This window comes from Artemia franciscana, chromosome 11 (assembly GCF_032884065.1).
Source record: "Artemia franciscana chromosome 11, ASM3288406v1, whole genome shotgun sequence".
NCBI lineage: Eukaryota > Metazoa > Arthropoda > Branchiopoda > Anostraca > Artemiidae > Artemia > Artemia franciscana.
In genome coordinates, this window is record NC_088873.1 from 46314625 (window position 1) to 46341476 (window position 26852).

Here is a 26852-nt window from a genome sequence, read left to right on the forward strand (position 1 = left end):
GTCTCGGATTCAGGTTTGCCAGCTAATGTGGACTTCAATTTTTGTGGTGGGGGGGGGGGAAATAATTTTTTCTTTGTTAAAGAAGGATGCATAATGCTTTTTTCGTGCCATTCACCCGACAGGCTTTGCTGTTAGTCATCAAATAGTCAAATAGAATTTTCTATTCTTTTTTTTTAAACACAATTGATACACACTTCTCCAACTTGTCAGCCTCAGAGCTATTCCGTCGTATGCCCAGTAAAATATCGATAAAAAGATAATCAAATGAATATAAATAACAAAAAAAGAAGACCCAAAGGGAATAGGTTTATATTCCAAAGAAAAAAAAATAGGACCAAGCGACCTTAGTTTCCTAAGCTACCGATTTCAAGGCATCTTGCTATCATTTCTAGAACATCTAGAACATAAGCAGGATATTGTTCTAGGGGGGGGGGGGGGCTTAACTTCGAATTGATTGCCAAAACGGGCAAATTAATTCACATAAAAGCTATAAGGTCAACTAGTGAAAATTTCGAGATTTGGGGGGAGGGGAAGTAAGGATCCAAGGATCCCTGTTTCTGTAATCAGACGAGGACGACCTGCTTTCCGTTTCGCCCTAGACAGCTGGCCGAAAAGAATAATCTTATGATGCGTTCTACAGATGAAGGATGGCGGATAGCACGAGATCGTCCCTGTCGGGCAACCGTCTAGGGCCAAAAAGTAGGTCAAAAGGGCCAAATGGGGGCAGGAATAGGTCTTAAGAAAGGATTTAAAAGAATTTTAAGGGTTTTCATCCCGGTTAGTTTGCATTGTACAGTGATAAAACATAGTGTCTGACCATGGATATTATTGGATATTAATTAATATATTAATTGAATGGATATTAATTGACATTAATTAAATATTTAGGATATTATGTAGATATTAATGGATATTAATTAAATATTTAGTTGGTATTTTGGTTAGGTTAGAATAGGTTTATTTAGGTTACGTATTTAATATACGCTATGCTTTACCCCCCCCCCACACACACACCCTATCCCTAATATGCAAATACATATCCAAAATTTGTTTCTAAACTATTTTATTTTCATCTTATTTAGGTATATTTTATTAGCACTAACCAAACTTCACTTCTCGAGTGTTTTACGTATAATATTTAAGTATCTAATTAAAATTAAATGTATTAGTTAAATTAAATATTTTAAATAGACTTGAATGAATCCTCGACAAAAAAAAAAATTGAGAGGGAAAATAATTTTCAACAATTTTTTTTAACAAGCTAAAAGAGTAGCAACTTCTTGCTAATTCGGGCATCCTTCTCCACACAATATGGCTCGCCATTACAAGATTGAAGTATCACCTTACGGATGGCGTAAACGGAACTTAATATGATTTCAATATTTGGCACCGCTGCATTTTTCGTCCGTTCTCGTTTCCTATACTACCTAATGGCTTGGTCAAATGAGTTTTCTTCTTTTATTGTCTATATGCTACGAACTTGACGTTTTTGTCTAAGAAACGACACCCTCGTTGAACAAGATCGCTCGCATATGTACCTTTGAAAATGCTGAACGAAAACGCTACGCTTGTGAAAACATTTAACATGTTTTAATGCAGATTCCTTTAAACTATCGAATTCGCCCCCCCCCCCCTGTCACTCTATCACATTGCATAGCTCAGACTTCTCCGAATTTATTTTATCATTCACGTTTTATAACCTTTGGCTCAGTATTGCGTTTACTCTAATGAAGAATTTCAGCATCAAAGAAAAGTCGTGTGGACTTGCAACGTGACTATACAATGGTATTTGAAACCGGGAGTTTTTATCTCTGACACACATTGTCTGCTATTTGAAATAGAAGCCAGTATAGGGGGTGTGCAGGAGCCAAATTTGAAAAATATTTTGGCTCGTTTTCACCATTCTAACGAAAAGTAGTAACAATTATACTAAGAGTTCATTCGAGGAGACAATTACCATTGGTGATAATTAATTGTTTTATTTATTGTCTGCGTTCTAGATATTTTAGTTAGGTTAACCGTTTCTATTTTTTTTTTTAGTGCTTTAAAAACTTCTTATTCCAATTCCTTTACCCTTGCGTTTCAGCAGTTGTTCTTACAGAACGTTGACAAAAAGTCAAACTTTAGCGTATAGAGCCAGGAGTCGAGTAGGGGGCAGCCTCCCTCATATACGGAATAACTTCTGCTTTTTTTAGTTTTAATGTTGCTCCTGATTTTCAGTTAAGAAAAATCCTTTGTTATTAAGTTTTCGACTGTTTTTCAAATCTTGCCTAGGACTAACCAAGTTACATACTATCTAACCGAGATAATATATAAATTTGTATCAATCATTGTAAATTGATCGGTAGCGCCCCGCTTTTTCAGTTTCTTTCAGACAGTTCGTGGTAACGAACTGTAATTAAGGAGCGACCCGGCTCAATAGTAACCGAAACTAAAGACGGAATTTAGGTATCAATAGATAGATCACCAGAATCGGCTTATTATGCTGATTCCAAATATATAAAATTAATGAAGTACCGTTTCACCCATCAAAGGCTATGAGCCTGAGAAAAATTGTTTGAGGAGAAATACCGCCTAAAAGTTGAAAAAATTCGCTTGAATTTTGTAAAAAGAGGAGAAACACCACCTAAGAGTCATAGAACTTTAATAAAAATCACATCAGATTCAGCCTATGAGAGAATTCTAATGAAGGGGTTTCAAGTTTCCATCTTTAAAAGTTTGGATTTCTGCATATTTTTTTTTTTTTGCCAAAAGACGATCAGGGATGCGTGTCTATTTGTTTTTTCCCCAGGGATGATATCAAGCCAATAGTCCCAAAATATCGGGAGAGGGCTCATTCAATGGAAATTAAAAGTATCAATGCACTTTTTAAGTGACCCAAAAAAGAATGGAGGGCAGCTAAACCCCCTGCAACGCTCTTTTTTCCGCCTAAGTCACTCGATCAGAATTTTTAGATATTGTTCAACACAGTTGAAAGGTATAATAACTATACCTTTGGTGAGAATCTGACCACCCACAGCCCCTTGGGAAAGAGCTTTATGTTATCAAACGTGCCCCTTGTTTAGGTATAGTATTAGTTACTGGAATTATGCAAACATTTTTCGGTTGGGGGAGGCTGAATTTCATTAAGGGAGGATTTTCAACAGGAAGAGAAGTTTCCAGGGGGCAAACTTTTCAGGAGAAATTTTACACTGGGGGAATTTGTCAAAATTCACATGAGAAAATCTTTTTATTTGTTTTATTTTATCTCTGTCGACTCAATTTTACATACAGATATGTTGATGGTAATTGTCCGAGGTAAATTTTCACCGGGATTGCATTATCTAGAGGATCTTTCCGTAGAGGGATAGCCGGATTTCCCAGTATTATTTAAACAACGAAAAATTCAAGTTTTTTTCCACTGACTGTAGTGAACAACATTAAAACTTAAAACGAACATAAAACTATTAAGTATACGAGAGGGTAGTCCCTTCCTCAGTTTGACTTCTTTTCAATTCTTCAAGAATGGCTCCTGAAACGAAAGGGTCGATTAATTAGAACAATAAGAAGCGTTTAATAATTTGGGTTTGTTTAAGTTTTAATGTTTCTACTTACTTTCAGTATAAAAAAATAGTTTTTTTTCGTTTTTGCATAAAAATTGAAATGTTGGATTGTAATTAAAATATGGGAAAAGATTTGAATATTTTTCAAAGTTTTTGATGAACTTTGAAGCATCTTCCCCCTCAACTACAAAATGACGCATCGCCCCTCCTTCCTAATAGCTGATCCCCACTTACACTTCCCTGTATATAGTGTTATGAAATATGAAGCACAATAGTTTAGTTAAACGAAAATTTAGAAACATATTTCTGCAGTGAGAATAAGGGTATCACCTTACAGCACCATTATTCAGGCTTATTCTAAAGGAAAGGAGATGATATTTTAGCTCCTACCAATCCCTCCTTTCCTTACCCTTTTCTATATTTATCCGAAGAATTATGGAAAGTTAGACATCTGCCTCCCCCATCCTTCGTTATAGCTGATGGCAATTATGCATTGTCAAACATATTTTCATGAAAAATAGACTAATCAACTTAGTTATATCAATGATTAAAATGAATCTCCATATTGACTATTTATCTTGTATGGACTGGTCTACTTTTCAAAAACGAATGTTCCACCATGTGGCATTACTTCCTTTACAACTAGGGAGTTCAATACATAGTTTCTTAATACCTTTAAATCGATTTGCTATCTCAGAATTTTAAATCGAAAGCAACTTGATCCTCTTTGGGGCAAAATCGTAGTTTGGTGCCACAAAATGACAGAGGATACCGCTTTTCTATGGCACAGTCTTTTTGGCCATCTAGAAAAGAACACTAGAGCTCTTAAGTTTTGTTCGAATGAGCCCTCTCCCGATCTTCTAGGGCCAATGGTTTGTTACGAGCACCCCTGGAAAAAAGAAACAAATAAACACACATCAATGATCTTTACCTGTATGATGAATCTAATGGTGTGGTGTTCATTCAGATTGCTTGCCTTTTTATTGGTGTTTCTGTTTCCATCCGTCTTCGAAAATCAGAAATTTTGATACATCTTCGATGTATCAAAATTTCGCTTTTTAGAGTTTCGGTTAGCCTACTATTGATCGGAATTACTACTTCCCTTTCCCTTCCAAAAATAAATTTTTAGTCCAAATTCGTGAAACTTGGGACAAGTTGAGTAATTCACCAAGTAAAAGATAAAAATACTATTCAGTTGGTCCTTAAATGCTCTTTCTAATCGCTACCGCCAGGGCTGAATTCAAGCCTCAACACTTATGCCTGTATGTGGCCCAAGACTAAACAGTATGTTCGCTGATTATGTTGGATTTGTTTTTAGATTGCCGCTGTGAATCAACTGTTGACACGAAATAAGTACAAAAAAGAACGCAAACCAACAAAACTTCGAACTTAACGTTTATCCTAGGATTACCCAGGTATCAGGAGGAGGACGGCTAGGATTCAGTTGTGACTGCAGCATTTGCTAATTTTTGTCTGGGAACTAAACAAGTTTAAAAAATGTATCCAAAATTTGGTCCTGGTAAAATGCTCACAAACTTCTACTTACACCCCTAGCCTCTTTCTTTCGGTCACCTCGGCTCCCTAATTGGTTGTCTTTTTTATACAACTTAGTAACACTATTTGGCGTTTTTAAAACTTTTGTCACTTAAGATCGATTGTAAATAATAATTCAGTGTGAACCCCTAAATAATAAACCCATTAACCTGCTATTTTTAACCACGAGGTGATTTTTTTTTATTTTCTTAATCAAAAGAATTTAAGAGAGAGGGAATTTTTATTAAATTCAGTAAGTAGTCATACCAGTTGTGTACCCGGTATAATCACGTGTTTTGTAAAATTTGAGCAGAACATGCTTATTTTTGTTACGTGATAGCTCAACCACCTTGAGTCAACACACAAGTCAATTTCTGGAATTTTAAGAACTGAAGAATTGCAAAGTCACTTAGTGAAGCATCAAAAGTGTGTGCAAATTCAAAAATATCACGCCCAGTTATCTGCTTTTGATACATGTATAGGAGATGTCCTTATTCATGTATCAAAACCTTAACCCTTAGGACGAGGGATCATAGGATTAGAATCGGCTGTCATAGACTAGCAAAGCCCCTCTCTGTTGTGAGAGAAACAAAAGCTGAACACAAATTAGATTACCCTGAACGTGAGAAAGGTCGCTGCCTCCGCCCTCCTCGTAACGTTCGAGTGAATGCTTAAGCTTTCCTGAAGACTTTCTATAATTAAGATAACAGATAAATAATTGGTAGTTACAAAGGTAGCTTATCAAATAAAATTAAAAATTGACGCATTTTTAAGTTCACAAAGAAGTTATACAAAATATGTTATTTTCATAAAAGGGCCAACCACGGTTTGGATGCTGGGAGTAGCAAGGGGCTAGGGGGTGTTACTTATATAAAGCTTGTCTGTAGATCTAAAGAATTCTGGGCTAGGTCTTTTCCTATAACCCAGCATGACCGCCAAACCAAATGTTCAATTTGAGGTAGACACGGTAGTAAAGAGGTTGCAAGATATATAAGAAATCTTTATAAGGCCTTTTTTGTGGGTAGAGTATAATCTTTCTTTTTGGTAGCAGAGTCAGCCGAAGCAAGTGTCTGAAACCAAAAGAGATTGAAAGTGTTTTGAATGAAGAAAAAAAATCTTTTCAGAGTACAGGCAGCCCTCTCTTCTAGTACTGACCATAAGTGGCCAGGCTTAACTATTCAAAGCTGCACCTCAATGTCTAAATTTTTTATCCGTCTCTTCGGTTTAGGAGCTTAGAATACGAATGCTATTTTTCGGATTCTTTGTCATAGCATATTCGTAGAAAACCATCTAAAGAGAGGGTCTGGTCTCTTTGGACATCCCCCTCAGTCTGCCAGTAACGAGAATGTTCTAGAGTGACGAATACCTATCATTACATGATAATTTGTTATGCTATGGCCTCAATATGTAACTGATCTTGCGGCAATACTATTCTCACGTGTTGGATGCAATTTCGTTATTCTACTTACCTTCAGGAAAAGATTTTGCACAAGTGTTGGAAACAGTTCATGAGTTTTTGCTTCCTAGAACAAAAGCGATTTTTTTTTAGCTTCTCTGTTGTTCAGCTCTCCATATAAACGGTCTCCGGAGTGACTTTGGAATGTTTTTCGCATGATGGACTTCTTAATACAATTGTCAATAAGACGGTTTGGCTGTAGTAGTTCAAAAGGTGTTATTTGACATTTTATAAAAACACGGAAAAAAAAATTCCAGCTCCTTAAATTTATTAAGACGTCGATTGGTTCAATATATTTTCTGCTTTTCCTCTGGGTTCTCCAAATATTTTCTTTTTATTCTAAGAAGTATGACCTCCCCCTCTTCTGAAAAAATTTCGTGTGGTTTAAATAATTTTTTATCGTTACTTCGAAAGGGTCCTTATTTTATTTTCACTGTTTATTTTGAGGTTCGATTTTATATTGTCTTATGGACTTTTATCTGCATTTTTGTTTTATTATTCTACACTGAGGGCGGTTGAGCGGAGGTCTCAACCGAAATATTTGCATAATTCGTTCTTCTTATTTTCACTTGCTGTTATTATCTTCGTTTCTTTCTTCTTTGCGATGTTGTGTTTTGTTGTGGTGGTGTCTTTCCTTAGATGCGATGGACTTTTCGGAATAAATGTCATTTGAGCAGATCGTCTGTGGCAGCCCCAAAAGTGGCATGTGACGTTTTTGCAGCAATTAGATTTACAGTTTGGCCTCTGGCACAAACAAGCGAAATTCATCGATTGGTTTAATTACTTAATTGGTTTAAATTGCTTTTTTCTTACGTAATTAGTTACTCAAAATATTTAGAAGTTGTTGTTCTTTCAAGATGTGGTATGCCCTCTTTTTTCACTGACAGAAATAATGGGTGTAGAGCTTCCGATGTCAAGATTTACTTGTACGTAGCTACAATGCCTAGTAAATCTTTTCTTTCTTTATATTTTTTTACATACTACTGGGTCTTAATAAAATGAGTATTATTTTTTTAATTAGAATACGCGTTGGGCACCTCCTCCCCCTGCATAAATTGCCTTCCCAGATTTCCGTGAGACTGCTCGAACTTTTGCGCATATTTTTTCTTACAAATAATTTCGAATGAATTACAACCAGTTTATGTTTGAATTTGTCATTTTAGATAAGGCTACTGTCAGTGGACTTGTTATATCATTATTTTTTATTAATTGAAAAATGTAAAAGTTTAGGCTGTTTCTTTTATTTGACACTTAAAAAAGGGCAAACTAAAGGCCAATGTAAAAGTAAAAAGAGACGCGGGGATGGTTTTCAGTTTTTCTGCTCTCTTATAAAATTCTTTTTGTGCGATTTGCAACAGCACATTTGTAAGTAACTAAACCCAAAAGACCAGATGGAATACACTTTGTTTTTTCAGTTTGACGGATTTGGTAAAAAGGACCAAAGAGATTACTACTACTACTGACAACTTACCGCAGCACCAAGCCACCTGAGGCAAACACAGTTACGCACGCTCCTCCTACACCCCAATCTTGTCAAAGCCTCCCTTTTTACACCCCCTAAGAAAGTTCCCATTTCCTTTAAATCTTTATTTATGGCACCCTCCTACCCCAGACGAGGACGACCTGCTTTTCGTTTAGCCCTAGACAGTTGGCCGAAAAGGATAATCTTCGGCAATCTGTCATCCTTCATCTGAACAATGTGTCCTAGCCTATTTCAATTTTTCTTTCATTATAGTCCTAGAAAGCGGGATTGAACCATATATTTTGTACAGTCTACTGTTTGAAATACGGTCAGTCAGCCGTGTACTCAGAACAATCCGTAGGCAAATTCTCTGGAAAACATCTAGCAAATCTTGTATTCGCTTTTCGGAGCTCCCATGCTTCGGAGCTATATTTGACCACTGTTATCACTGTAGTTTCTAATATTCTAATCTCGGTTCGCAGACTTATCTTCCTGTTCTTCCAAACTTTTTTTTTAACTATGAAAAAAACCTCACGTTCCATCACTGACAAAGAAACAATGGACAATGTTTGACTCCTAAAAAATATACATGCGCTAATTTGCAAAAAATGCCAAATGGAGATTGGCTTTAGCCCAAATCCCAAAGAAACTTAAGCAAGTCATGTGCATCTAAATCACGTTTTTTTCGCGCAATAAAATGTGTAGTTTACCGTAAAAAAAGTGAATTCGAGTGCTTGCAGTGTCGATTTTATTAGTTTATCGATCTGCTTGCTTTTATTGTCGTTTTTTATGCATTTTCTTATACTTTTTATTTGTTTTGTATTTTATTATCGATCTTTATTATTTTTTATTGATCAGTTATTTTTAATGTCTTTGAAGTCGAAGTTTTTTTTATTATTTATAACTTAGTCTTACCCTCGATTTATACCGTACCCTGGATCTATTTTTTTGGAATATGAACAAGAGCTAAGACGATACAGGCTCTAAAAAAAAGAAAAAAAAAGAAAAAAAAGATAACCAGGACAGACCATTTAAACTATAATTCATTTTTTAGAAGCAAATGGGAATGATAGTTCATCTTCTGTTGTACCTGAAACAGCTGCGACTCCTCCCCTAAATCAAGGACATACTAGGCCATCCTCGTCCTCTGATAATCCGCAGTCGTCATCCACAGGAGGAGATTCTGGGGACTCAAGAAGAGGATCCGGATCGGAAGACTCGTCTGGAACGTGCGACAAGAGATGTGCATCACCCAGTGAAGGTGAGTAGATACTAGCTGTAAGCTAAGATAGGTTAATTGTTTTGCAGAGGAAATGCCCAAGGATAGGTTAAGTTGCTTCTTTGACTGACCGTACACCCGACCATAAGCTGAAAATGGGGTTGAATTCCATTTTCTAGGGCTGTAATGAAATAAAAGCTGAACTCCTAAGGCTATGTTTTACGAATGAAGGATTATAGTTTGTGAAAGATTGCTGTTTCTGGCCATCCACATGGGGTCAAACAAAAAAAAACAAGTCGCTCCTTAATGGGGTAAATAAGAACAGATTTATAGGAAGTCAGAACTTCATGGGGAGGAGTAAGGGATGAAGTTTTAATGGATTTGGGTAGAGGAGGAGCTTCCATAGCTGCATCAGCCTCAATTGGCTTGGTGTTGCAATGAGTTATGTGTAGTAGCAGTAGGAATTCGACGTTGGTTAACGCAAATGTTCATTTTTTGGGCCTCTGGGTCGACTTTCCGTATATAACTGTTTTTTCCCCTGGTATAAATGAAGCAATTTAGTATGTAGCCTCCTGATATAAACATTGTCAATGTAAATATCTACTAAAAGGATGCTAAAGTTCTAAGACCTTCAATAGGTTCTTTTATTCTGATCCGGTTTTCCGTCTTTGTCACAGGTGAAATTCTTTAGTTATCTATGTATTTATTGAAATATTTGTGTTTCAATGGTTTGTAGCCATTATACCCGAAGCATTTTTTTTTGTTGGAGGCTGTCTGCTGAGCCAGTCTAAGGGGGGGGGGGTAGCTGGTAGCACGGTTATGCCATCTGCTGGCAGAGTGTTTATCCCTTTTTTCCTGATCAAGTAGGCAAACACTTCTGGCTTTCTCTTGTATCGGAAAATCAGTCAATATTGTAAGTTCACTACGTTTGAAATGCTGTTTACGGTTTAGTAGAGTTTCATTCGAAATATTCGATATATATCGATATATTCGATATATATGTATATATCGATTTCATTCGATATATATAACTCAAAACCTATCCTGTTTTATGCATTGCTGATCTTGTAATATTCTATATTTACTACTGTTGACTCTTAAAATTATTTGTTTCTTTCAGTCCTTCGAAGACTATAAAAAATATTTTTGCATACATATAAAAACATATATATATACATATATATGTATATATACATACATTATATGTATACACACACATATATATATATATATATATATATATATATATATATATATATATATATATATATATATATATATATATATATATATATATATATATATATATATATATATATATATATATATATATATATATATATATATATATATATATATATATATATATATATATATATATATATATATATATATATATATATATATATATATATATGTATATATTGACATAATCCCGCCACAGAGAGCTTACTTTAACAAAAATATTCGATTCGAAAAATTTGCCATCTTTTTACTGGCTTAAAACTTCACACAAAAGGACTAGATGGGGTTTTTAGTTCTTTTAGCTGGCTTAATTTAGGGCCAGGCCTGAGCATCAGGTTATTTGTTGCGTATGGGCATTGTTTAATGAGGCTATTTACCGGTACAAAAATAAGGAATAGTGTGATTGACTTGCGAAAATACGTCATTAAAATAAACCAATGACATTAAAGCACACTTTAGACACTAAAGTTTAGGGCAGCCACATCTCTTTGATTTATATTTAACAGACTTCAACAAAAAGATCAAATCTTATTCGAAAAGTAACTCATTAATTGTTCTTTAGTTTTCACTGAAATTCATAGTTTTGAGCTGAACAATATTGCCTTTCTTCGAAAAAATACCGGCTGAAACAGAATTAAGGAGTTCCCCAAGCAGGATTTAGTTTTTACTCTATACCTCAAGTGCATACTATATGATTTAGTACGCAACCCCTGGCATTAATAACATTGATACAAAAACTCACCGTCATGAAATTGAAGTTTGAAGATCCTCAATAGGTTATTTTTTCTAATCCGGTTTTCTAGTTTTGTAGAGTTCATTTGTCATCTAGGTATTAACCGAAATATATACGTTTCACTTGCTTGTAGCCATGGATGCCTTTTCACATTTTTCAGTTGGGTGGAGGGGGGCGTATAAAATCATGTCTAGAGGGTAGAAGACAAAAGGGGCATTGGTCGTAGAAGTATCACTTATGTTCCAAATACTAAAAAAATCACACTTTGAATGTTAATTTTGGGTCTTCTGGATGTCTTACCCCATGTGCTAGCCCACACTGGTAGCCGTTCTGGATAAGAGCCAAGTTAAAAGAGTCTTGTCTCGTCTTTTATATTATGAGACTATCAAATTCGAGTTCGAGCTGTTACCATGGTGATATGATACTAATAAATTAAGCATTTATTTTGAATTGCAAAAGATGGATTGTAATAACATGAATAAGCCGAATAGCGCTAATAACGCTAGAGTTGAATATCATTTTATTTTTCATAATCATCCTAATATCGAGAAAATACCCAGTGACATATTTAGAGTGGCTATTGGTTCAGGAGGAGTGAAGGGCATAGTTTCTTCTAATTATCTCGTGTCTGCTAGTAAGGAGACCAATAAAGGAGAAGAGGCCGGAGTATTTCTTAATCATCCAAAATGCGTCATGACTGCCCGGTGGGTTTCTTCTTCCAATTTTTTTCTTTTTTTTTTGTCTTCTAAAAAGTAAAAGTTTCTGAGTTGTTGAAAATGAAATTGTTTTTAGTTTCCATTGCGCAAGAGTTCAAAATATTTTTTTATATATATTTATATTTCACTCTTCTAGTCTTTAATAGTTTTTAGGACAGAAACTAATTTTTCTGAATTATATACTAACGTACCGATAGATACTTACATAATAAAAAAAATTTGCTTGTAAAAATACGTCTACTTCTTTTTCAAGCAATCAATACCCATAGCCAAGTTTTATCCAGGGGAGGGGGGAATACCGGGTTTAACATCCGATCCCACGAAATTTGATCCTACTTGTAAAAAACTAATAAGAATTCATATAAACAAAATTAAGTTTTCTCGTAACCCTCCACCCCCGAATATTAATCCTGGATACAGCCTCGCCTACGGTATTATTTATGTTTGACGTATGCAATATTTTTAAACGAATGTTCAATTCTCTATGTTACCATAAGCAAACCAGCTTAAATGGGTGTTTAAAAATCAATTAATCTCCCTCTGTTATTTCTCCGACAGTCTTGCTAGCTGGCCTGTTCATTTTGTTTTCCAACGGTCTAGCACGTTCCCCAAAAACGGGGTTTCTAAAAGCTAGATATTTCCTCGTGTTCGGAAACGGGGGGTAATATCATGTGAATAGTCTAGATTTCGAAAGAAAATAAAAGGCTTTGCCGAATTAAAATAAAAAAATAAAAGGTTGTTATTAATAAAAGCGAATTTCATGTGTTTTTTGAGCTCCCACCTGACCATCCAGAATTCAATTTCTGCGTATTTGAGTAAAGTTTTGTTTTAGCAACGATCGTAGTGTGTTTTTTTTTTGATTTTTTAAATAAAAGTAATTGTATTTTATCACTAATTCTGTTCAAGTTCTATTTCTTCTAATTTTCAAACTAAATTCACCCACTATGACACTATAATACATTGTACAACAGAAAAGAAAAATATTTAAAGAGGGTGCCTACAAAGTGAATTATACTTGAAAACTGGGACCCTTAGAAGAAAAAATAAATAATATTATAAAAGTAATGAAAAATGAATAATAATAAACAAAAGCAATCCACATCATAAAAAAGAAAATAAGGCACAACAATCAACTCACAGCCCACATTCAAAATCTATTAATAAACTTAATATAAATAAACCCAAGCACTGGCAACCATGACCTCATATCAATTAATAATCATCTATTAGATGTACTTTATTTTATTTTTTATTTTTTTTAGAAAGTAAGTTAGAATTAAACGACTCTAGAAGAAAATGGGATGCTAGAATAAAATGTCCCGGGTCTTGTGACGGGGGGTTTGGGCCTCCTCAGTTTTTTTTTATGTTTGAGCTGGGAAGGGGACTGCAATAAATTTTGCTCTGGATGCCTCTAACACTAGGAACGGCCCTGGTTTTCACCAAGTCCGAACTTCACTGCCGGAGTCTAATTTTCAAACTTTGAAGTATGAAAAGGCTGTAAATAATGCCGAAAGTTACTAATATAATTATTCGAAGAAATATTTCTTCCCTCCTTCTTGTTGTTGCTGATATTTTAACAAATACAAAACTCACTGCTCGATATACATACTGTTTTCAGTAAAGCGCAAAATAGAAGACTGTGAATCCGTATAACTTTTTTTTCAATTCAATTTGTTACTATAATACGCATAACAAATAAAATACAATGGGTCACCACGGAGAGACAAAGCTCGTGATTATGGCGGCCCCATCAATATTTACAACATAAACAATATTAGTTGAAGATCCAATACCCAAATCATGCTCCGAACATTATTATTGAATTTCATGGAGAAAATCTGGACCGTTCAGTATGAATTCTAGGGCAAGGCAATTTAGCTGAACGTCTTCTTAGGCTATATCTTTTCGGAACAAAAGAATTAGCGAGAAATTAATAGTATCAGCAGCCAATGGTAATAATTCTTTCATTATTACCATTGAAAGAGTAAACTTCCTTAGTTTATTTATTAATTTATAACTTAAGTTTATTACAATGAAAATATATTTAACAATAATTAGATACGACAATAACCCTGCATTCCTTCCTTACTGAATCCTTAGTCTATGAAGAGGAAGCTTTCAAGATAATTTTCATCAACTATAAGACCTTAGTACTTACAATGTTTGAGTTGGGAAGTGGACTATAATTAATTTTGTTCTGGATGCCTCTAACCCTAGGAACGGCCCTGGTTTTTACCAAGTTCCAATTTCACTGCCGGAATCTAATTTTCAAACTATGAAGCATGACAAGGCTGTAGATAATTTGAGAGTTACTAGTATAATTATTCGAATAAATATTTCTCCCCTCCTTTAATGCTGATTATATAGGCATTTTCTTCTTGTTGTCGTTGATATTTTGACAAATACAAAACTCACTGTTCGATATACATACTGTTTTCAGTAAAGCGCAAATGAACTCATACCTTTGGAGGTTTGATGGGGGTGAAAGTGGGTAAATTTCTCTTCGTCTTATTTATTTATGCATAGTAGTTTCTGTTTGTTTTAAGCTAGAATTTTGCTGCATGTTTAGGGAATTCTCGTATACAAAAAGCTGATATGCTATACAGTACAAAGTTTTGTCGCAAAGCTTGTTAAATGAAAAATATTCATCTAAAATTAAGCTTTCACTTATGAAAGGTTCATTCATGGCCCCTACCTTCCATATTTACGCAAATGACGGAAACAATGTGAAAAAAATAATAGCGCAAGCAATAAGATAATTCGTAAGCAACATTTAGACAAACTCGACACATTAAACGTAAAGATCTTTTTTGGCCAGGGAAAAAATGAACCCAAAAGAATTTATTGAACGGAAGAAAAAAATTAATCGCTTCATGAATGTTTGGAAAATGAGTTCCCTACATGTTCATGAATCTGATAAAGATGCAAAGACGAGAATCATTAGGTAACTGTTGAGATGAATTTTAATTTCAATTTTGGTTTTCCACTTCTCTAGCACTATTATGACGTCAAAATCAAGTAAAAATAGATGTCGTTCATAAATTGTGATTTTTTATTGACAGGTGCGTGGTGCGATTATGGTGTAGCTCGATCGCACCATGCCGAATTTTGGCGAAAAAAGAAACAAGAGTGAAGTTTTGCAGTTCATTTTTGCGAAATAGTTTCCGGAATAAAGCACTGTCATAGCACTGAGATATTACCCTAGACACAAGCTTACCAAAGGGAAAAACTAGACTGTTAATTAAACTGATGAAACCCTAGAGGAGAGACATCAACTTTTTAACCTAAAAATAAAAAAAAAAGTTAGACATTAACTTTTTAAACTACATTTAATTTTTAATCTATATACTAATATACAGCTTCAAGCCACAATTTGGTCATTTTTTAATATTTTTGTAGATTATGAAGCCTTCTGTAGGCCTGAGGCGAAGCGAACTCTTACAGATCGAAGAACTCTGGAAGAAAATGGAGCATTGACTAGAAAGAGTTTGGAAGAATGCCAAAATTATAATCATAACGACAACGTGGATTATGGTCCACCTAGGCTGTTTGACGGACGACAAACCCCACCAACAAGCCCTTTTAGTTCATCTTCGGAATATGGAGCGTATAAGTTCAAAAATAATATAAAGCAAAGATTCGTTGCTGACGTTGGCGCTGATAACGACCTCAGGTAATGCTAAACTGATATTTAATTACATTGATTTGGCTAGTTTTGAAAAACAGACGTTTAATTGATCTCGTTTAATTTAATTGATCATCAGTCAAGCTTACTTTTTAAGTTAATTTCAATATATAAAAAAAATCAATTATCAGCTAGAATAATCCAAACTTGTTTGAAAAGTAAATAAGAGATGGGCGCTTGTTTCAACCAATTTTTTGATGTATTTTCAATCAAAAAAAAATATCAAAAGTACTTTGATGCATGGATAAAACTGAATCTCAGATGTCAAAATGGCAAAATTTTGCTATCAAAATATCAGATATCGAAAATGAAAAATGTTGAATCCATAGGGTGGTAGAATAACAACCAAAAACTTGCAAACGGAACGTCAAGCATTAGAATGCGGGAAGTATCAAAGCTCAAAAAGCGTTAGAAATATGAAAGCAAATTTAAAAATCAATTTCAAAGGGTTTCAGAGGCGTAATTTGCTATGGGGCAGAGGGACAACGGCCCCTCCTAGACCTTGCCCCCCCAGACCCGAGTTGCCCGTCCCCCAGCTGAAATTTAGTTTCTTCAAAAATCTTCTCAAAACTAATATAGGCCTGCATAATTTAAGCATCAACAGAAATGGATTAGTTTTCTTCAGTATATATTTACCTTTATAGTACTATAAAGTATTTTATAGTACTTTTATAGTACTATATAGTACTTTCATGGTACCAAATGGCTCATTTTTCAGTTTTTACTGTCATTTTCCCTTGATTTGGAGAAATTGGCTCCAACTTTCTGTATATTGGATTATCAGTCACTTTCACACTTTGGGCTCTTTGGCATTCTTTTGCTACTACTCTAAATGATCCAGAATATGGCTACTCTTTAAGGGTGTAGATTTGAAAGACCAACTCGTACCTTTAAAAATAAAGATGGATCTACAACAGTTACAAGTTCATCTGTTTACCTCCTCCCGAGTAGTTTTCTTTTCTTCTCCCATCGCTTTTCAAGGTGAAAAGACATCTACTTAAAAAGTTCTTAAAAATTCCAATCGCTCTAGTTACCTGAAGGAGGGAACGGCCAGAAAAGAGTACAGTAAAAAATCCTTATGTTTTCAAATTCATCTAAATTCAACTAATCATCTAAAATTCATCTAAAATTAACTAATCATCTAAATTCGTCTAAAATGGATTGATCGTCTAAAATTCATCTAAAATCAACTAAAGTCAACTAATCATTGAAATTCATCTGAAATATGAAAGGGTTTTTCTTCCAAGCCGCGTGTTGACTTCTTCAAGCAGAGATTTGGCTCTTCTTTTAAAATCTAATGATTCAACTAAGCTAGAGGCACAGTTGTATATCGAGTGCTTGGCACTACGAACCATATTTTAAAAATAGACTGAAAAACGTATTGTGATAACTTGTTTGAGCATGGATTGGTAGTAGTATAAAAGAAAGAAAAATCTTTAATATAGGTTATGATGATCAGCCCGATAATTTGTCATTGAAAAGTAAAAAAGGAGAGGAGTCTCACCCGTTATTTGTTGGCTCTGACTCCCTTTTGGAGTTCTGCTTGCTTTTCTCCTTGCGGTTCAATTATTAGAATGATGCTCTAAACAACTGACCTACCAACACTTAAAGAAGTTTACTTCTGGTATTGGAGTAGATCGATCTCTGCTTGGCAATACGGGCCTCGGAGTTTCCATTTTCTGCAAGGTAGGGTGACAAGCTTGGTGCCTGTCGCTATAAGAAAGATTCCGCAGCTGAAAAAACACTCTGCTATTGCAGTAGATGGATCTCTGCTTGGCAATACGTGCCTCGGAGTTCCCATCTGCTGCAAGGTTGGGTGACAGGCTTGGTATCTGTCCCTGTATAAAATACTCCCCAACTCTTGGTATTGCAGTAGACCAATATCTGCTTGGCAATACGTACCTCGGAGTTCCCGTCTGCTGCAAGGTTGGGTGACAGGCTTGGTATCTGTCCCTGTATAAAATGCTCCGCAACTGTTGGTATTGCAGTAGACCAATCTCTGCTTGGCAATACGTACCTCGGAGTTCCCGTCTGCTGCAAGGTTGGGTGACAGGCTTGGTATCTGTCTCTGTATAAAATACTCCGCAACTGTTGGTATTGCAGTAGACCAATCTCTGCTTGGCAATACGTACCTCGGAGTTCCCGTCTGCTGCAAGGTTGGATGACAGGCTTGGTATCTGTCCCTGTATAAAATGCTCCGCAACTGTTGGTATTGCAGTAGACCAATCTCTGCTTGGCAATACGGGCCTCGGAGTTCCCATCTGCTGCAAGGCTGGGTGAAATGGCTTGGTACCTGTCCCTATAAAAAAAAGACGCCGCAACTGAAAAAAGACTGCTACTGCACTTGATCGCTCTCTGCTTGGCAATTTGGGCCATGGAGTTCCCATCGGCCGCAAGGTTGGGTGACAGGCTTGGTACCTGTTCCTGTAAAAAATACTCCGCAACTGAAAAAAGACTGGTATTGCAGTAGATTGATCTCTGGTTGGCAATATGGGCCCCGGAGTTCCCATCTGATGCAAGGCTGGGTGACAGGCTTGGTACCTGTCCCTGTAAAAAAGACTTCGCAACTGAAAAAAGACTCTGGTATTCGAGTAGATCGATCTTTGCTTGGCAATATGGGCCTCGGAGTTCCCATCTTCTGCAAGGCTGGGTGACAAGCTTGGTACCTGTCCCTGCAAAAAAGATTCCGCAACGGAAAAAGACACTGGTGGTGCAGTAGATCTAGCTCTGCTTGGCAATACGGGCCCCAGTGTTCCCATTTGCTGCAATGCTGGGTGACTGGCTTGGTACCTGCTCCTGTAAAAAGGACTGGAATTGAAGAAAGACTCTGGTATTGCAGTAGATCGATCTCTGCTTGGCAATACGGGCCTCGGAGTTCCCATCTGCTGCAAGGTTGGGTGACAGGCTTGGAATCTGTCCCTCTAAAAAAGACTGCAACTGAAACATCGATAATTGTTGATACCCTTTGCACCATCAATGGCCCTTGAGGATCTTTGTCTTTTATCCATTCGGAGCAAAATAGCACGAAATCCAAGAAGCACCATATTGCTACGTTATTTCTATGTGCTGATTAACGAACAATAAAATTGAGCGCAGACATTAATAAATCTACTAATTCGCAGAGAAGTGTGAGTTTATAACGTTTTGTTGATGTATATTCGTTTTTCTCTTTTTCTTCTATTTTCAGTCTTCCTTATTTGTTTTTCTTGATAGGTAATAAACCAATAATATTAATAATCAGAACTTTACGTTAGCCGTGACTGAGAAAACCTGTCACATCAATCACATCTATGAAGGACAAGGGTGACTTTTTCCTTGCTGACTTTTCTGTTATTAATAAGCTTTAATGAAACTTTAACGACTTAATCTTTAAACTAACTGTGGATGCAACTAAGTCGTTTGAATTCCTAATTTGCTTCTTGACCAGATCCGATTTACATGAAATCGACAAAAACAGCGGGTCAATTAAAAATTAGATGACTGTGAATTTCAAGACTCAGTCATGATACTCATGATTCAGTCTACAACTACTGCTGCTAATAACACCCAGAATACGAGGTTTGATAATAACATTCGTAGACTCAATTTTTGTGAAGTTGATTGCAACATTAGAGGGGTTATATAAACTTTGTTTACATAGTGACGTAGTCTTTGTTTACATTTCACACAGATGTGCAATTATTTTCAGCTGTTTTCATCACGCCATTTTGAGTGTAGCTCTGTTTTTGTGCACGTGTATTTTGCTATTGAGACGATGAAGAGTGATAGTGATTCTAAATAGCAACGAGTTTTTATGAAATTCCTTGGTAAAGCGGAGAAATACTCCGAAATCCTTGACAACATCATCCTTGCCCTGAGGACCCTTGCTCACAACCCTTGCCCCTCAGGGCTGGGGGGGGTGTCATCACCAAAGACAAAACTACTGGACCTTTGAACTGTGCTGAATAAAATGACTATCTCAAAATTCTTATTGGCTCTGTTTGAGGAAATGACGGGGTAGGGGGTTGTTGCCCTCAATCATTTTTGACTTAAAAAGGGCACTATAAATTTAAAATTTTAATCGAATGAGCCCCTCCTAATTCCTAATCAGGGAAAGGGTTGTAAATCCTTGAGATGATGAATACGAATGACAGTGACGTGGCTTGAGATGACGAGTGCAATTTTTAACCGTAGACTAAGAAGAAGAGCATGGAATGGGAAAAAGCAGATCAGCCACGGACCAAAAAAAGCCAGGATGTGAAAATCGAAAATCAAGACTATGCTTCTGGTTTTGCGACTGTATTCCAAGAATGGGCTTTTTAACGTCAGACAGTTAATTCTGCTTACTACGTGGAAGTAATGAAACGTCTTTGTAACGTCTAAGTAATGAGACCAGATTTATGGCAAGATTGGTCGTGGGCATTCAGCCATCATTGTAAAGCAGTTTAGCCAAAACGGCTGAACTGCTAAACGGCTAAACGGCTTTACATTTGTAAAGCCGTTTTTAGCCAAAACGGTCGCAACGATTCTTAGATCCTCCTCGTCAGATTGAATCCCCTCTGATTTTTTATTTGCAAAAATTAGCGAAAATTTAAAAAGGCACTATTTTCAGACTTTGAAGGCTATTAAAGAATCAACTTTAGAGGCCTTGTTAGGGTTGACTGAGAACCAATTTCGTGAATACTCCGAAAGCTAGAAAAGGCAAATGGAGAAGTGTATTATAGCTCGGGGGGAGTGTACTTTGGAGAAAGCCATGTTTAATTATAAAAAGATTTCAATAATTAAAGCATTAGCCCGCGAACTTTATTGTTATGCCTCGTTGTTATGAGGAGGTCTACGGTTCGAATCTCATGTTTGACAGATTTTAAAATCAAGTTTCCTGTATTTTCTTTTGTTTTTAAGAACACAGGCTTAGGTGTATGTTCAGCTCGTTTATTCTTACCTAAGGTGAAGCACCGATTCCAGGAATACAAAAAGGGTGGAGTTGGGAGGCTTCCTGCAAAATCTTGATTTACTTGGAAAGGTCAGACAGAAAGAAAAATCAAAACAGAATTACTGAAGCTGATCTATTGATCATATTTCACCAACAACACACGATGTATTTTAGTCCTGATACTCTTGACACTTTTTGTAAGCTTCGATTTAATCGATGAAATTTGGCGGTTTTTTTTTTCCCAAAAAAATATTTGCATAACGATATTGGTCACACAGGAGGAATTTACATGGAATTTCAAGATTTATTGTACTGAGATTATACATGCAATGAAAACGGCTGAGCAGGCTTCTGTACCCACTCGCCGTTTTAAACCTGGAATCAGCAAGCCTGGCTGGAGTCGCTCTCCTAAAGTAAGGCAAGCCAAAGCTCGTGCTAAGTTTTGGCTGAGATTATGGCGCGATTGCGAGAGGCCTAGGTCAGGTGTAGTGTTTGAGCAGTTCCGCAACACGAAAAAAACTTATAATAAGTCTGTAAGTGATCTTAAAGCTGCCGAAGCCGAACTTGCTTCCCAAGAAGCAGCAAATAATCCTGTATCTATGTGGAAGTCTTTTAGACAGTCTAAACCAGTGACAAACCCTGCTAGTAACATACCTGAGGAGCAGTGGGTAAAACACTATAGTGAAGTTTTTGGGATCAAACATGCCCAACTAACAACCGAAAGTGATAGCGAGCTCTCACGAGCTTTTGCGTCCCTCTTGAGCCAACGGAACTATTTTACCGTCTCAATAGGCGAAGTGCTCCAGGTTATTAAGCAGCTGAGAAAGGGCAAGGCTCCCGGGCACGACGGAATTGTGACTGAACACCTCCGCTGTAGCTCACCTCTGCTCATTGAGCACTTGACGCTGCTATATCAAATGTGCCTTGATTCTGGTGCAGTCCCTAAGTCGTTTGCCCTAGGTATTGTGTCTAACGTCTTGAAGAAGGGAAAAAATCGTAACCTCTGCTCTAGCTATAGGCCTATAACAGTTTCTAGCACATTAAGCAAAGTGTTAGAGAGACTTCTGTTACCTGAGCTGTTACGCAAGTGTAAAATTGACAATCGACAATTCGGGTTCCGTCGCCACCTCGGTTGTGCATTTGCACATCGCCTCCTTACGCGTATAGTATCGAAAGCTCAGAATCAATCACGGACTCTTTTAATTTGTGCAGTAGATGTGTCCGCGGCGTTCGATTCGGTAATTCATTCAAAGTTAATTTTGAACCTGCTGCACCAAGGTGTGAACCCACATGTAGCGGCCGTCCTATGGCACTGGTATTCGAGTAGCCTTATCCGTGTTAAGTTGAGTAGTGAATTCCTGTCGAAACCGATTAAGCTTCACCGGGGACTGCGTCAAGGGTCGGTTTTAAGCCCTGTACTCTTCAATTCACTAACCTCGTCGGTAACAAAAAAGATTAACGGTGGTTTTAACACTGAATGTATGGATGTGAGCCTACTGTGCTACGCCGACGACATATTACTGGTGAGCACATCGCTTTGTAACCTTCAAGCTAATATCGATCTCCTAAGTCGAGGTTATACTAATATTGGTCTGGTTATTAACCCTGCTAAAACAGAATTTCTTGTATTTGAACCCCCGCGTGCGCCGTCTGAAGTTGCCCGTCGCGAGGCTACCCGTGTTACCGTTGCAGGGCAAGTAGTACTTCCAAGCCGCAAGTTGAAGTACCTAGGTATCACATATGGAAGCGACCTCAGAAGCTCGCGTGCTCTTTTTGTTGACCAGGTTCTGTCGGGTTTTCGGTCTGGGTATGCTAAACTTGCAGCTCTGAAGTTTAAATTTAATAAGCATATTCTTGCTAGGTTGTATCGTGCCGTCGCTCTTCCCTTTGCTCACTACATCTCACCCGTTTGGCATTGGCTATCGAATTCGGATATGTTGCGAATCCGTTCAGGCTTTTGCAAATATTTAAAGTTTCTGCTTGGTCTGCCACTTTACCTCCGTAACACTGGTCTGCTAGAAAAGTATCATATACCTGATCCTGTTGAGTTCATGCCGAATTTTGAAAAACAAGCTCTCGTGAAACACAGGGCACTATTATTTGATTTCCCAGCGACTTTTTTGCTTGATAGTTGAAGTGTGATTTGTTTGTATTTAGTGATTATTATGTTCGGTTGATTTGTTTTCGTCTTTAATTTCTCTTTTCTTTTGTTTTGCTCCGCTTCTTCATGCTTCTTTTTTATAAGCGGGTTTGTAATAAATTATTATAGAAGATGTTCGAACTTTTTTGTGGTTGACGGATTTTTGAATCCGTAGTTTTTCACTTCTTCGTTGCAAAATGTGAAACTACACTTTGATTATTTTCTCTGAAAGGCTTTCCCAATTAAATGCATTTTATACTATATTGAAGATATTTTTCTAAACTGTATTTATAAACTGTATTACAGTTTCAATATACATCCCTTCTTATCATAAAAAAAAGAATGAACTTGTAATGTTGATTCAAAACGAATCAATAGACCGACTGCATCTGCAGAATGAGTGCTGCATAGAATGCTGCATAAGATAATAATGATGATAATAAGAATGAGTGCTGCAATGCTGCATAGAATGAGTGCCCAATATAGTATCTGAATGGTCGTTTCATTCATGGTTTGGTTTTCAGTCACCCTTTACTTTTGCTTGCATTATATATAAGGTGGCTTATTTTTTGTTTGTTTTTTTAGTTTGTTTTTATTCTTGGGTGCTTGAAAGACTGTTTTTGTCTTTTTTATATATAATATTTTGAAAACTGAAGGTGGCATGACGGAGGTCTTTGCCAAAAATGTCTGCTTTGTTTTGTACTTCACTACAAAATTTGGTGTGAAAATTATCCTCGTCATGGTTTTGTCTTTTTATTTCTTCTTTCTTTTTTATCCTCTTCGTTTTTCGTACGCCTTTTTCTATTCTTTTTTTTCTTTACCAACTTAGGTTATTGAAGACCCAATTATTCAATATTGAATATTTTGAATATTTAATGTTGAAATATTGAGCCAAACATTCATTTTTTTTTTTTTTTTTTTGCTCTCTTCAGCTTTGGTTGTCATGGTCATCATTCCCAGTTGAATAAAGCCTATTTTTATTTTCATCGCAAAATGTGGGAAACATGGAAAAGTCCAGACCTTACAGATGCTTGCGATTTAACTTAAAAAAAAATGTACCAATGGTCTGTGTTGCGCAGATACCGTTCTCCTCTTTCACAGCCTTCGGCTGGGAGTGCAATGCGTGGTTGGGGGCAAATTATCTGACGCTTCCTGTATTTTCCCGCGAAACCTCTCCAGGTACTTATTTAGAGCTGGGTCAATTTTGGCGGAGGTTTAGTCACCCCATTGTTTCCCGTCCCGAACCAAATAAATAGCGACACCAGGACTTGAACCCCTGTCCTAAGGATTTCAAGTCTAATGCAAAAATACCAGTTTCGTAAAAAATAGTTTGTTTGGAAGGGGGAAGGGGAGTTCACATCCGAAAAAAAATAGTTTACTTATGTAGAAAATAAAAGATGTTGAAAAAAATTACAATAATTTCGTGTAACAATAAAATTTTGTTAAAAACAGAACACCTGCAGTAAAAAAAAGAGGATAAACAGTTAATCGACACAGCAAGAGGCTGACTACTGCATGTTCTGCGTCTAACAATAAAACTGATGAAAAAAAATTTTTCACGGAGGCTACTGTGTGCTGATTTTGAATAGCAATTGTCATTGTTTCCTAATGTCTTCGTTATGTTGTGACATAACTGTTCAGTAAGACTTATCTCAGTGTTTTCTTTTCCAGGCCTACATCTCCTCGTACTAGCAGTCAGAATTCAGATTCCAACGATATTAAGCGCCCACGTCTTTCAAAGGATGATAATAGGTCAGCATGTATTCCAAATGTATGGCAGTCAAAAATAGAAGTTGACCAACAACCTGCCTATCGTTCGGTATCTAAGGGCTCGTTAAAACATTATGACCATCCCATGAATAATACAAATTCTTTCGAGAATTCACCTGCTGCCGAAATAACTGCTTGGCAAAAACAAGAGCCACAGTATGAACAAGAGAGTTTACCGATCTTTGTTTTGCACCCCAAGGGGACATTCTATATCCCCATGTCTATTGAACTTGCTTTAGTCGAGCCACTGCTTCCAGATATTACACAGTCGTCGTCTCTCTTGCATCAAATCAATATCTCTGTGAACTTTTCAATGCCGTCAAAGTGTATCCCAATGCGGAACCCAGTTATTTTCAGAGAACCAATGACAAAAAAGCCTTTGTCGTCACAGGAGACTCTGTATCCTGATCCTAGATTACACCCTTTGCATGTTGAACCAACTTCTCATCCAAGACAATGGGAAGAAATGGATGAAAGTGATTTGTATCGCTATAAACAAGGTGTGAAAAGTAGGTGTGATAATCCTGCCATAATTGAGGAGCAAACTGTTTCGAGAAAAAATCTAAGAACTGAACCTCCTAGTAGTGCAGATCCGTCTAGGTGGAGCTTCCTGATGGCTAATGCTAGGAGAACCTAAACTTTATTACAGTGATTATAAGCTTTAAAAAAGTGTTGTGTATCATTTATAACTGTGGCAAGTGTCTCACCTGTTTAATGTGTCAGATACATCTCTGTTTTACACAGAATAATATTGTGAAAGCTTTTGTAAAAAAAGAACCTCACCCAGTGTATGCGCCCTCTGTGTGCAGGAAAAGTTCGTTTTTTAAACTAAAAGACTAACGTCTGAAGTTTTCCGTCATTACGAAACTTTGCCTCACCTAGTCTTGATCAAATCTTTTACTCCGGGTATCTAGTTTTGAACCCAGGTATTCTGTCTTCAAGCTACCCTCGCCTCCTCTCCTGTTTTTTCACGAATAAAAATGAATGTGCAAAAGTGAGTTTAAGAGTGAAAAAACGGGTTTAATTCAAACAAAGCAGTGACGAACGAACTAAAACGCACTAAAACAAAAAAAGGGACTCCTGGATGTGGAGTCAAAATACTAGACTTGTCATTGCTTTGTTTAGATTGAACCCGTTTTTTTCTCTTAAACTTTCTTTTGTAATTGGAAAAGCAGTGTGGTCTGAGAAATTATTTACAAATGAATGTGACATGATATTGTATTGGCTCTTTGTACTGGTACCAAATAACTGAATGAGAGAGAAAATATTTATTATTAAACCAAAACAAAACAGTAATAACAGCCACCCTGAGAAGTAAAAACTTGTCCGAGGGGATGTCAAAGATAAATTAGAAAATAATGCAGAAGAAAGGAAAAAAAACTATTTATAAACCAATAATACGATCTAATTGGCACCACAAGCCTTTCAACAAACAAATTCAGCAATATTAATAAAATCATACCCCTAGAGGCCAGAACGCGTTACTGAATTATTTATTTACACCCCCCCCCCACCCCAAAAAATAATAAACAAAAGAACTAAAATTCATACTGAGTAAAAATGATTTATTTTATTTCACTCTCGAAAAAAAGAAATATCACTTTAATTTTTTAAACTCCTGTAAAGATTATTCCAACTTCCAATCCCCCTATGAAAATAGGGGGATGCAACATATCCTTAGCCCTATCATGCAAATAGATTCTAAGGTTGTATGCTGTTTCTGTAAAGTTCCTCAGACTTTTGGTTTTTCACTTTTTTTTGAGCTATTAAAAGGAATCATTAAGAAAATTAGTTAAAAGACGTTTCTGAACGTTAATATGTTCAATTTTAAAAGAAGTCGTACTTTCCTTTTACACTCAAACAAAAATAAAACAAATCTTTCACTGAAACTCAAGGCGCTGGTATCGGGATGCCGCACTCCCATATTCACGGTGCGGTTCCTAGATTGTGGTCTTAGTACTGCACTACTAATTGTACTCTGAGTTACATATCTCCTTGAGATATTATTTTAATAAACGCTACAAAAGAAACTGTCATGATTTTTTTAAAGAAAAAAGTAAAAATCGCTATGGTGCATAATGTGTTTCCTAATTGGAGGTGTTTGCCACTGTTCAAAGTTGTTTTAATTGTCCAAATTTTATATTGCTGTTATTTTAATCAATTATATTATAGCTGTGATTATAAGGTTACATCTGTTTATGGATAGACATTGTTTTCTGGAAACAAATTGCCAAGGGTAGAAAATACATTTCATCAGCCTTGGTGCCAAATTAATTTGTTCAACTAACGGAAGAAAAAATAGATTTTGCCGGTTCTGGATAGAATGCCTAATCACCAAAAACTGATTCAGGTTTCTTTGTGTTTTCTTTTGTTTTGTGTGTTGACAACACTGTCGTCTGTAAAAACTTAAACAAGAAGAATTTGTTGGCTCCCAAAGCC

General features: G+C 36.4%; 1 protein-coding gene across 1 annotated transcript in view; it reads left to right on the plus strand.

Moving 5' to 3' along the window:
* The window catches only part of LOC136033296 (uncharacterized), a 71483-nt gene extending 44886 nt beyond the window's left edge, over positions 1-26597 (plus strand). The window contains exons 5-7 of the mRNA XM_065714065.1: positions 9048-9254; positions 15306-15579; positions 24315-26597. Of these exons, the coding sequence (XP_065570137.1) occupies positions 9048-9254; positions 15306-15579; positions 24315-25050 (1217 nt within the window). The 3' untranslated portion in view covers positions 25051-26597. The remainder of the gene's footprint in view (positions 1-9047; positions 9255-15305; positions 15580-24314) is intronic.
* Positions 26598-26852: the final 255 nt, after the last annotated feature.